Raw genomic sequence first — 13,066 nt, forward strand, 5'->3', positions numbered from 1 at the left:
CTAAAATGGAGAGCCTCAAAAAGAGGGCAAACACAGGAGCTGCAGCCATGGGCAGTATGAGAAAATAAAGTGTTTTGCGAACAATAAAGTTTATAAACGTCCTAGCCGAAACCCAAAACACAAGTGTGAACATGAAAATGAGCATAGCAGTTCCTTCATAAGCCACACTTGACTTAAACTCTAATTCCTCCAGAGCAGTTAAGTCTGTAAAAACTGTGGTCAAGCATGTGCTGTAATAAGCAATTAACCTTTTTGCCTTTGGCCGCCATTAATATTAAAAACATCAGATATGCAACTGTTTTAGCAACATAATCAACATCATAACACTTTAGGAACACTGGGAAAGGCAATTAAACACTCCTGAGAGAAGAAAGCCGGAGGACAGACATGCAAGAAGTAATCAGTAAATAACAAATATTTTATGAATGTGCTTCTCTCCCGCCATTATGGCTACAGTGTCATAATTTATTCCAATTGCTTCTAAAAAAATAATAATTTTTGTCTCATTCAATAACAAACCCAAAACACATCGACTGCAGCAAATCATTACAAACAACACATGTGTAATTCATGCACTTAACATGCATTTGTCACAAATTACTGATCCAACACCAGATTGTTGATTGATTTCCAATGATGTTAATGCACAGGCACACCTAAATGCTGCATAATATGTAGTTTAGGGTATAAGAATGAAAGGTTATTGATAATCAGACCCAGGACAATAGTGCTCACATGACCCCTGACCCCTGATCTATGACCCCTTCCAATAAGCAATGACCCTTAAAGCCACAGCTTGGCCTGTTGTCTTTGTCTGCATGAATATGGAACACACAGAGCTTGTGAAGTCAGACTCACATAAGGTTAAGCATTAAGTAAAAGTACTAATACGACGCTGTGAAATGACTCCACTACAAGTAAAAGTCCTGCATTGAAAAGTTATTTAAGTTAAAGTACAAAAGTATCAGCAGTATCAGTATCAAAAGTAAAAGAACTCGTTATGTAGAATGGATCCACTCAGATTGTTTTATATATTCGAAATATATTATTGATGCATTTATGTCAGCAGCAGTTTACTGTTGTCAAGGGAGGGATCATATATATATATATATATATATATATATATATATATATATATATATAACATACATAATCATTTTTAATGTATCATATTTTCTTTATCTTAAATCTTGACCTTAAAAGTAACAAGTAACTAAAGCTGGCAGCTAAATGCAGAGGAGTAAAAAGTACAATATTTGTCCCTAAAATGTAGTTAAGAAGAGGTATAAAGTTGCGTGGAAATACTCAAGAAAAATACTGCTTTTCAGGAAGTTCAGGAAAAGGATATCAGATCAAATCAGATTATATCATCATATATTTAAACATTAAAACATGAATGGCCCTTGATTCATTCCAAGGCCTACGATTCAGCAAATGGAGCTCGGTGCTCAAAGACAAGCTTTGGAAAAGCTAAGGCTTGAAAGCCAAAAATAGTTTTAATTGCCCACATAACACCATAAAAAGTGCTAAACTAATATTTACTACAGCTCAACTATTGTTTCTTTGGCCGGGACCCAGAATTCATGTGCTGGACTGAGCGTCATCAGCAACAGCAACTTTGACTATGATGCCGTAGAACTCAAACAAACCAAGAGGATTTCTATAAGTCTCATAACTAAGAAAGTCACTTTCATATTTTCTGCCATTGCCCCGCCTGCTTTATATTTATTTCATTTCCTGTTTCCCATCAGCACCTAAATCAGCTGCTCCATCCTTCACTGATCCTGATTATGGCTCCTTTGTGGCCCTTGTGTCCTTGCATGTCTCAGTCTCACACACACACACACACTAACTGAAACAGTGCACATTCTCTGACAGCCACATTCTCCCATCGCACAGCTGAGAGGAAAGAAGAGCTGCCAACTGCTCCTGGGGCAGAAGGTGAAAATGTGCACACATACACAAAGACACGCACTAGCTGAGCGCATATAGCACACATTCAGCAGCCTCTGTCACAACTGGCTGACTTGCAGCATATGGATATTCCCAGTTCACCTTCAGTCAGGGAGCTGGATCCAAACCTACTGGACCTGACAGGAAAGCTCCTTTTGCCTTTGAGTGCATTGAGAGTGAATCCAGAATCCGACTAACAAATAAGGAAACAAAATCCACATACTGGTGCTCCTGAATTCACAGCACAGTTGAGTACATCTGGTAAATGTTATGCCAACATATGCCTGTCTCTCATTCCCTTATGCCACGGTGACACAGCATCTGTCTGCAGTTGCTGACCTCTGAGGTCTCAACGCTCCGCCCCGACCCAGCAGTGACTCACCGATCTCGCAGCTCTCTCCAGAGAAGCCCTGAGGACAGTAGCAGCTATAGCCATCCCCTTCCTGCAGGCAGCTCCCTCCGTGGAGACAGGGGTTAGTCTGGCACGGGTTGTTGTCCACTGTAAAGACAGACAGAGTGAGACAAATATGAATTTATAATTTATTTCCTACAGAGAAAGAGCATTAGGAAAGTGCCTTGAATGTTGACAAACTATGACAGCTAGTGAGCCAGCAGTATGCCTCTCTCATTATCCTGAGCTCCCTTTCTGACAGAGACAGAGACAGAACAGAGAGCAGACAATACGTAGACTTGTCCCGTCTCTATGACTTTCTACAAGGTGACGGATTGGCTGTTGTTGCGTCTGTCCTGCTGCTGTTTATCATGACTGATGCTCGCCAGGCGAAGGACAATGTGATGAGTCGACCCCCTCCTGCCGTTCTCCTGCCTTTCATCCCAGGTCCTACTGATGAGCCAAGGTCCTCATAAATTAGATGATCATCACCGAGTCATGCATACTGGCGCGGGCACCTATTTTTATGGAGCATTACTGCGTTGCAGAGGAGGTAATAAACAGATTTTACGTTGCTGGGCTATAACTCCATGCGTCTCCATGGGAAATATTTTGGTGGATGAACGGCGGAGATTGAGGAGATTAAGTCGTAATTATTGCTCTTATATTTTAGGACGGGACAGAGGGAGGAGGAGAATTTGACAAGGACGGTTAGACCGCAGAGCGGGCGTCTGGATTTTTTATTCTGTGTGCAAAGAGGGACTGTAGGGAACTGGCTAGATTAAGTGTCTTTTTATTATCCAATCCTGATAGGATTGCAGCCCCTCACACAATCTGTCAGGCCATCTAATACACTGCATCTTCCCCATAATAACACCCTGACTCACTTATTGATGCTGTGCAGAACACAGACTGCACTTCCCCTGAAATTCTGGGAATACTGTTATTTCTATGTGTGTGTTTATGCACGTGTGTGTGTGTGTGTGTGTGTGTTTGTGTGTGTGTGAGCATATGTGCGTGCAGCATTTCTTGATGTTTGTCTGACCCTGACACATTGCATACTGGGTGAGATATACAGTAACGTGAGCGTGTGTTCAATTTCCTGTGGAATGGGGTGATAGACTCCCGACGCTGCAGAGAGGCTGCTGTTGATACACAGGGCAGGGGAGATGATGGAGAGGCTGCCTTTGAAAATACATAAAAGTGATTCGCTGAATGAGAAAAACCATTAGAGACAGGCTCATTTCTTAAATCAACAGCAGGGAGGAAAAAAACAACACTGTACGTGATTTGAAAACATACATTGCTTAAAGGTTAATGATGTACTGATGGAGATGGTAAAATGTGCGAGTGCTGTGCGGTGAAGGACAAGTAAAATAAAAATAAAAAACACAGGATATGGTCAAGATGTGCAGTGCTGTTGGATCTAAAAATGTCAGGTAGTGGAGGAGAGGAGAAGAGGTGAATGCAAAGAACTGTTTCAGCCATTAATCTCCCAATCTACCATTGGATTAGACTTTCAATCTTAATGTCACAATTTGATTCAATTTTCAATTGAAACAACACTGACCGCTATGCCATTGTTTGACATCGAGTCATGATTTGAACAATAAAACCATCATGTTTTTCGAGAATGTTTTTCATGTTTTTCATCATGTTTTTCGGAATACAATTGTAATTGTACAACTTTTCGATTTAAAACAAATCGTGACACCCCGCAGCCATGAATCTGTCAATCTGTCCATCAATCAATCAATCAATCAATCAATCAATCAATCAATCAATCAATCAATCAATCAATCAATCCATCAATCCATCCATCCATCCATCCATCCATCCATCCATCCATCCATCCATCCATCCATCCATCCATCCATCCATCCATCCATCCATCCATCCATCCATCCATCCATCCATCCATCGGTCCCTCTTGTATGACAACAGAGAGTCAATAAAGTTTCATGCTTTAACCATCAAACTACATCAGAATATATTATTAAATATAAAATTATAATTTAATAATAAATAAGTAAGTTAACTATGTCTGCCAGTAGCATTTGGGTAATGTAGTGATTCTCAAAACCATGCATAGCATCCAGCAGCTGGGTTAGTGTGACCAAATGCTAAATCCACATCTACTTGTGTCTCCTTTTACCTTAACCCCAATCCAACCTTACCCTCACTCCAGCCAGTTATCTGTCCAACACATATGTCAATATGTAGTTTAGCTTGCTAATTTCTACAAAACTGTTCTTTTTCCTAAACTACTCTCAGTAAAGGGCAGCTTAAAGCTTCGCTAGCTGGCATTTCAAAAAACTTTGCCAACACTGTAAATTTAGAAATTGTGACGTTAATCCAACAACAAAGAAAATAACCAATGTGACTTCCACTGTTGCTTCTGATTCCCGGCTGTGTGTTGGTGAAGCACACTCTGACAGGCTGATTGGTAATGATTGGTTTTCTGTTGCCACATTTTCCCATTTCGAAAATAAACTAAAAACATGTCACCAACAGTAACTAAAGTGTGTTTTCATGTGGGAAAATATGTGAAAGAGGGAGATTAGCAGCATGAACCTAAATCTATTTGCACTGCTGCTGTCCACAGCAATCTTCAGGTAAATAAGTTATGTGATGTGAAAAAGCTTTTGACTCCAACTTGGCCTTTGCTTTTTCTGGGTGATATATGCAAAATGTCAAAAATGCTGCAGTTTTGGAAAGTAAGCTCTTCTTGGTGGTTCTCTTTTGTACAGAAATGCTTACAGTACCTTCAATTCCAAGTGGTTGGTTTCTCTAATCTACTGTGAAATTCAATGTCTTTGTGGCATAAGAATCCATAAAATGTCACCTGAAGGTGGCATTTTACGGAGTTTAAATAGTATAAGTGTGTGTGTGTGTGTGTGTGTGTGTGTGTGTGTGTGTGTGTGTGTGTGTGTGTGTGTGTGTGTGTGATTTTCAATGAACACTTTAAGCATATTATACAGCATATGATACTGTATGGTTAATTAGGTATTAGCTACATCAAAACACAAAAAGGCTGATTCATCTAAAATGAGGCTAGCCTAGGTTAGCAGAGTAATGCAATTTCTGACTCTAAACAAGATATACACTTAATTTTGATTATTTATAGTTCATTGTTAGGGTTTTAAGTTTAGGTCAAACCACATGGATGTCCTCGAGTTAAAGGGATAAAATTGTCCTTTGAGGAACATTAATGTCTGCACGTTTATGTCAATCCATCAGATACATTTTGAGATATTTAACCTGTTAAGTGAACCTTGACCTGCTGTGGCTGCTAGAAAGCTAAAGAATCATTAGAATGTACCATCTGGGGACCATGAGTGTCAACTTTGGGAAACTAAAAACTACATAACTGTGTACATTATGAAAAAAATGTTACTGCATAATGACACCACACTTAATACCTTCCATTTCCTGTGCAATACTACTGCTCCATGTAAAAACTACAGGTGTCCATGAATTATGTACCCTTAGAAAAGATGAACTCAATGCAAAACAATCAACATATTAAGGCCTTTAAACAGTGGGAGCATGACAAATAAATTACATGAAAATACAATAACCTGTGAATATTTGACATCAAAACTATTAAAATTTGTTACAGTTTTAACAGTTATGGATTCAACATCATTCTCGATTTTATTGAGTTTCCTTTTGCTCTGAGTGAGTTTGAGTTCCTTCTGGTACACTGCTCTACATAGTGTGGATGTCTAGGGCTTTTATTGTGAAAGGTAGAACAAAAGGAGTGAATCTGTCATGCGTTGCCTTTGTCAAAGTTGAAAGGAGAAATCAAGTTTGCTGTCTCATTTGGACCATGGAGATGTTTAAGTTCAAGTAATATTGTGTTCTGTGTAGAACGTAAATAACAACAAAATATATTGACGAGCAAATTACCAAAGGTCAGTCTGGTCACTAAATGGTCGCTAAAGTCAGATATTCTGAGGTAAAGATTAGATGAAAAACTTTAGTTCAGTTTTTAACCCTTTAACTACCCCACCAAGAAAAGAGCAATTGAAAAATTATTTGTTTGCATTTCCTATACCCTTGGCTCAATAATAAACAAAATCAAAACATTTTTTTTCACAGACACCACAGTTATTTAAATATTAGCCTCTGCCAAATGGTTGAGATTTGGCTTCATGGTCAAACTACCGAAATTCCGACAAATACCAGACACAGTAGAAATATCATGTATAATGCTAATTTATAAAGAGATAAACAACAAAAAATATTTTGGCATTGGATCCACTTTATTTCAGGTAGTATGCCACAAAACATTGCTGTTTTTCATTTCAACAGAGGAAAATATTGCAACGAGCAAGAAAGATTGCATTTCTAACATTTAAATCCTGACCTGCTTTGAGTTGAGGTGCAACAGCACAAAATATGCAAGTTATATAAACTTCTGATTGCATGCTAGATGGAAATACATTATCTAATGCATTCAGAAGTTGAAAAAAAAAAATCAAGAAATGCAAAACAGGGAAAAAAATGCATTTCTGACATATCTCAACACACGTCTTCTGTGTGGTGGTGCAACAGCACAAATGCTTTTTGATTTGCAAGATCCACATTGGTGTGTATACTCAGCATTTCTAGTTTGCAATAAAACAGGAAAATGTTGCAAAGTACACAACATTAAACATATTTTTTTTTTATCTCAACACACCTCCACAGTGTGGTCGTACAACAGCACAAATGCTTCATGAGCAAAGGTTCAAACCTATTTTTGTTACATTCCTGGTTTCCATTTAAACACAGGAAAACATCGCATTTCTGACATTTCCATCTTGACAGTTCCTTTGGACAGAGGTTGCATCAGCCCCGCTTGGCGATCTTTGCCTTGAACTCTTTTGTATCCATCTAGTACTTGTAAAACAAATTTAAAAAATGAAATTCCAAACCACATTCTCTTACAATGGTAAAAATATGAGTATAACTGCATTTGTCATTTTGTTGAAATGGAATTAGTTGTGATAGTAATGGTTTCCACATATTTATTATATATATTTACCATATTTACTTGGAAATCATATCAGAAAGTGACAAAAACTACACACTTTATTAATAATTTCAGCATATTTATGATGGATTAACATTAAATGTTTCATATTTACAGCAATGAATGATCAGAAGTTATGATTTCATAGCACATAGTTCATTATAATGACATTAGATTACTACCGCTAAGCTAACCATAAAGGGACAAATCAACCGTTTGGTTGAGACAGTTTTTAAAAAATTATTATACATTCATTACAGCCTTTCGTTGAATCACTTAACATTATTATGTTCAGTAAGGCTACTGACAGTATGATATGTCAATTTGTTTTACTTACCTTTCAAAATTTCACCAAAAACAGGCCAAATGTCTGGAGTGATTATCTTGTTTCTGATTTCCTGGTTGGAGGACTAAGAAACTATAACAAACTATAAGACACAGAGACTAGTAGCAGAGTTTTTTTTTAGAAAAACATACCTCAGCCAAGTTATGGAGATGGCTCAATCAGGTGGATTTCAGTTAAACACTCCTTCATTGGGATATGGTTACTTAAAATGTGCTTTCCCCAGGCGGCAACCTCCAGGTCTGAGCAGGTGGCAACCTCCGTGTCTGAGCATGGGGGCAAACCAGGAAGTGCCTTAAGCTGCATTCTACTGAAAATTCCAACAGGGGGCACTAAGTTTGGCTGCAAAAAAAATCTGTCCATTCATTTCAGTGCAAAATGAGAAAACTTCTCACTTGATTTATTACCTCAGAATTGTTTTCAGGACAACACTATGGTCTCAGTCACTAGTAAAAAATCTTCAAGACAATTTGATGTTAATAGTTCTAATAATGGCCCCATTTAGAAGAAAATAGAAGATAAAGAATCGTATGATTTGGGGCGTGGCTACCTTTGATTGACAGGTCACTAACAAGGCGAGCCGTCATCAGGAGAGAAGCAGAAAGATGCGTATCCACGGCAACGTGTCAATAAAGTTATATATAACATTATATAGATATAAAAAAGGACGTTTAGCGGTTTGGTCTCATAACTTTGACCCTTTCACTGTATTTTCACTTAATGACAGTTTATTTGAACGTTGTTTTTAGTAAAAATGTCTTGTTCAGCGTTTGGTTGGACTAACAGACACTCCAAGGAGTCACTGTTCAGTTTTCTGAGGTCAGTACCATATATTTTGTTTTTGTTTTTTGCTAGCCAAAACTAACATCCCAGTTAATGCTCCAGTTAATGCTAACTAATTAGCAGCAGCTTCTCTCAGTCAGGTTGAGGTGTAGAGAGGCTGTAGTTAGTGATCAGATCCCTCTCGCTTCCCACAGTCCAGATATGGTCTGCTCCCCGTATCAGAAACAAGATCGACGCAAGATGACGATGAGTGTAACGTTGAACTCGATGCTTCCAACGGGCCACAGTAAAATCAGCATACCCAAGTTAAAATTTAACACCAAAAAGAGTCAAATTTACATTAACTTAGTGTAAAGGTACCAACACTCGAAAAAGTGTTACATTAACACTCTGAGGTGTGGACCCATATAGACACTTTAAAGTGTTAAGATCAACTCTTACAGTGTTAATTTGGGTATGCTGATTTTACTGTGCACAAACCAATGGGTGACGTCACGGTGACTACGTCCATTATTTATATAAAGTCTATGGCTCTACCATATGGTTGAGCAGGCCATTAAAGGAGGAGTTATAATAAATGTACAACATCTCAAAATGCACCTGTAAGCTCAACAAACTACTGTATGCATTCATCTGCCTGACAGATCACACTTGTACTGCCAAAGATAAGTCTGACACAATAGTAACTCTGCATGCAGTTCTGGTATTAAATCTCAGCAAACATCTCTCCACTGTGAGTCAGAGCCCAGGCGGACATGAATCTGCTGCAGTAGAATAGCCAGTGATGCACACAGTGTAACTGACAGCTGAGGACCGGGTCATCAAGTCGCCTTAAAGCTTCAGCAGCCAAAAAGGCCAAACTTCTTATGACCATTCTCACAGTCAGTGATACCACAGAGGGGATCACTGTGGCTCTGCCATTGCCATCGTGATAAATGGGAGTGACATATCTTAAAAAATAATCAATAAGCTGCTTAGGATTTAAGTGGATGGCATCACCAATGGAAAAATTAGAGCATAGCTAGTGTGTGAAAACTGTTTATTAATGTGTGTGTGTGTGTGTGTGAGTGTGTGCGCGCGTGTGTGTGTGTGCGTGTGTGTGTGTTTGTGTGTTTGTGTGTTAAATGCCTTGAAAACCTTCTAAAAACCAGCAGCTGTGGTTGCCAGAACTTTATTGTAATAAATATGGTGCAACTTTTAGTAATATTATGGTAAAATGATATTAGCACTGTTGATTTGCCGTTTAAGATTGTAATTTTATTCCATATTTTACTGTAAAAAATAAAACGTTTTTCCATCAAAAGAAACGCTGTTCTGCCATATGATTGACAAGAAAATACTTAATTGATGCTACTGAATAAAATATTTTACCATTAATGTTAGAGATATGGCATTTTTTTAACAGTGAGAAAAAAGTATTTTTACAAAAATAAATGCAAAAATGATGGCTTGTATATATATTACAATATATATTTTACAGTGAACAATGTATTTAAAAAAAAAAAAAATTTAAAATACTGTTTTGGCTGATATATACATTAACAGTGTTTCATTGTTACTGAAACTGAATTAACCCATGTATCATTTTATGGTCTTTAACTGTCATGGTTTAGCAGTTTTTCACCATAAAATCTACAGACATTTTTTACAGTGTAAGTTGATTCCCATTGGTCCATATTTGTCCACAAAAGAATCCATTTATTGACATAATTTGACCAGTTCCAGCAAAACAGCCTTAATGAGATGAAAAGGACGCTGTCTGTGATAATACTGACTGAGAGCTGAGCTGTCGCAGAACAGGACATTGATCCAATCTGCAGACAATTAGTAACGACTTATTACACACAAATGAGACTGTGTTCTTCACCATCTGTCCATAAACTGTAGCCTGCAGTCTTAGTGGTGACTTCACATGTACAGTATACAGGAATGAGACAGCAGTTATGGATTGTGTGACTGGGACAACATCTCAGTCCAAAGAAATGTTCTGCATGAACGGTCGAACACACACAGAATCAGCCCTTAACATGCAACTGAGAATGTAATGTGACTGGTTTAAACATTCACGTCAGGGCGTTGGATGACATTTTGCAGTTTTCATAATTAGGAGGGTTCGTGTGTGCAAAGATGTGAAACAAAAAATTAATATGCAAGCGGAAAACAGATTTAAAAAAGGCACGAGAGAGAGAGAAGAGGAAGGAGAGAGGGAGGCCCTGGTCTTTGGGAAAGAGGGAAGGATACAAATTAAAATTTAGTACAGAAAGGCACAAGGATGAGAGCGAGAGAGGAAAAATGTCAGCTAGGGAGGGACAGAAAGTCACAGAGGGAGCTATCATACATTTCCCCCTCTCTTAATGCTTGCTGCTAGCTTATGATTAATTACACACTGGTCTTAAAATAGGTCGCCTCTTCTATTCCTACTGTGTGTCTTTCTTTTTCTGTGCAAAAGACTGAAAGGAAGAAGAGAAAGAGAGGAAGCAGAAGTCTGAGGAGGGAAGAGAAGGAAAGACTGGGCAGTGCCACAATTTATGAAATAGACACATGGAGATCTGCAGATATAAAGAAAAAGGGAGACATATTAGGCTTTACATGAGTTCAACTTTTAGGTCTGAGCCTTGCAGCCATTTTTTTGCTAATCGAATAGATAATGTAAGGCCTTTGTCCCTGACATTGAACAGATACTGCAACGTCTCTCCAATCCTGTGCAAAATTTCTTAAAATATGTTCTTCTGTTTGACATTTTACTGCTCTGTGGGGTCATCTTAAGTTTTCCCTAAGCCTCTCAGGAGAGAGATTATCTTAGCCTCGTGGCCCATTTGGGGAGCTACTCCCCGATGTCAACTCATACATACGGCCAGGATTTAGAACGGACCATAAAAGAGGATTGCGATAAGGGAAATGTCTTGCATCCCATGAAGTCCGAAGCTGAGTGGTTAGCAAATTCAACATAATGGAAGCCTGCAGAAAAGGTTTTGCTGACAGAAACACTGAACTCTGCAGGAATAAACGTGTCACACACACCCACGCTCGGAGCAAAACTGCACACACACGCACTTACATTTACTGTATATACACCTGCTTATCGCCTGCCGCGTTGCTGTGCTTGGATTCACTGAACCTTGTAATAGCTTTGCTGAGACAGAGATCATGCTTTGGCCTGTTCAAGTGTTCCCCCTCTATGAGCGTGATAAGCCATCACCTGGGCCCAGCAAGAGCTGCCCCGTTAAAATTTAATGCTACAGTACATCCCTAAAAGGTACTGAGGCACACAGAACAGTTAGAGCCATATGGAGAGCTGCGCTAAACTGCAAAGTGTGGGCTTCAATACAGTCGTTGTCATCATCACTGTGATGTAGTGTGAAATATTCATATTATCATTGGCATGATGGCTGCAGTGAACATGTGTTTTATGCGTTTAGTGATGATACAGAGCAAAAAAAGGGCATCCATAATACATCAGCCAAAGTGGCTCCGCCAGTCACGAATGGTGTCACCTAGGCCTGGTGCAACAACACATCTGGTGCAAGCCTAAATTAAAGGTGCAGTCAGCCCTGGCGCTGTAAATGGGAAACAAATAACACAGCTTGTGCTCGTGCACAGGAACGGGGAAAGGCCATGAAACAAAAAAAGAAGCAGTAGAAACAAGTGGGATGGCTTTAAAGAGTTTCCTGTAGATCATCATACTTATTTCACATGTATTGGCTGTGATGGTGGAAGTACATTCTGATATCTGGAAAAACAGAAACATTGCTACAGTTAAATCCAAAAGGGCAAGACATAAGATGTGCAGACCGTCCTGTCACCAAAACCAACAAAATAGGTGGTTTGTTGAAGCAGCTTATTACAATAAGCATAATATTTATGTTTCCTTGTTAGGTGTCAACCTCTAGTGGCTATTGTTATTATGATGAGAGCAAAAAAGGAAGTGAAGTTACATGGTAGAAACAAGACAGTGTTCGAAAAACATCCCAAAAGGTTGCCTTGGTAGTGAATAAGGCAAACCAGTTCTTGTCCCATAGCAGATAGTGGGCTGCAAAGTATGTTTTTTAAGGCTGTAGCCATCCCTTCAACTATTGCTGTTGAAGTCCCTATGGTCCACATAGGGACGAGGTAAGGGTGGTAGGATGGGTCAAAACAAACAGAATTGTCCAGAAGACCAGTGTTTGTGTCCTGTATGCAACAAAATTCTTGTGACGCGTTCGTAAACATAACCACGTGGTTTTGTTGCCTAAATGTAACCAAGTACGTTAGTTTCACAATGTTAACCATGTGACATGTTTATAACAAATATATGTTCTGAGAGTCAATGGCAAACAACCTTTGAATGAGGTTAGAGGACATGTTGAATTGTGAGATGATCAATCACTGGAAACATATAAACAAATAAACAAATAAACTGTTGCGAGCAGCTCCATTAAATATATACCATTTCTTTATATAAAGGGTCTGACCTGTTCTTTTTAAAGATATTTTTTTAGAAACTTTCTTCCTCATGGGATAGCCAATAGTAAAAGAGAAGAACTAAAAAAGGAGAGGGTCAGTGTTCCATGACTGCAATCAAACCTGTGACATTACA

At 38.7% G+C, this 13,066-nt stretch overlaps 1 protein-coding gene across 2 annotated transcripts in view; it reads right to left on the bottom strand.

Annotated features, from left to right (window-relative positions):
* The window catches only part of ncanb (neurocan b), a 210,637-nt gene that overhangs the window by 86,634 nt on the left and 110,937 nt on the right, over positions 1-13,066 (bottom strand). For both annotated transcript variants that reach the window (XM_059341715.1, XM_059341716.1), the window contains exon 10: positions 2,336-2,452. In XM_059341715.1, coding sequence (XP_059197698.1) covers positions 2,336-2,452 — 117 coding nt within the window. The remainder of the gene's footprint in view (positions 1-2,335; positions 2,453-13,066) is intronic.

This window comes from Centropristis striata, chromosome 9, assembly GCF_030273125.1.
Source record: "Centropristis striata isolate RG_2023a ecotype Rhode Island chromosome 9, C.striata_1.0, whole genome shotgun sequence".
Taxonomy (NCBI): Eukaryota; Metazoa; Chordata; class Actinopteri; order Perciformes; family Serranidae; genus Centropristis; species Centropristis striata.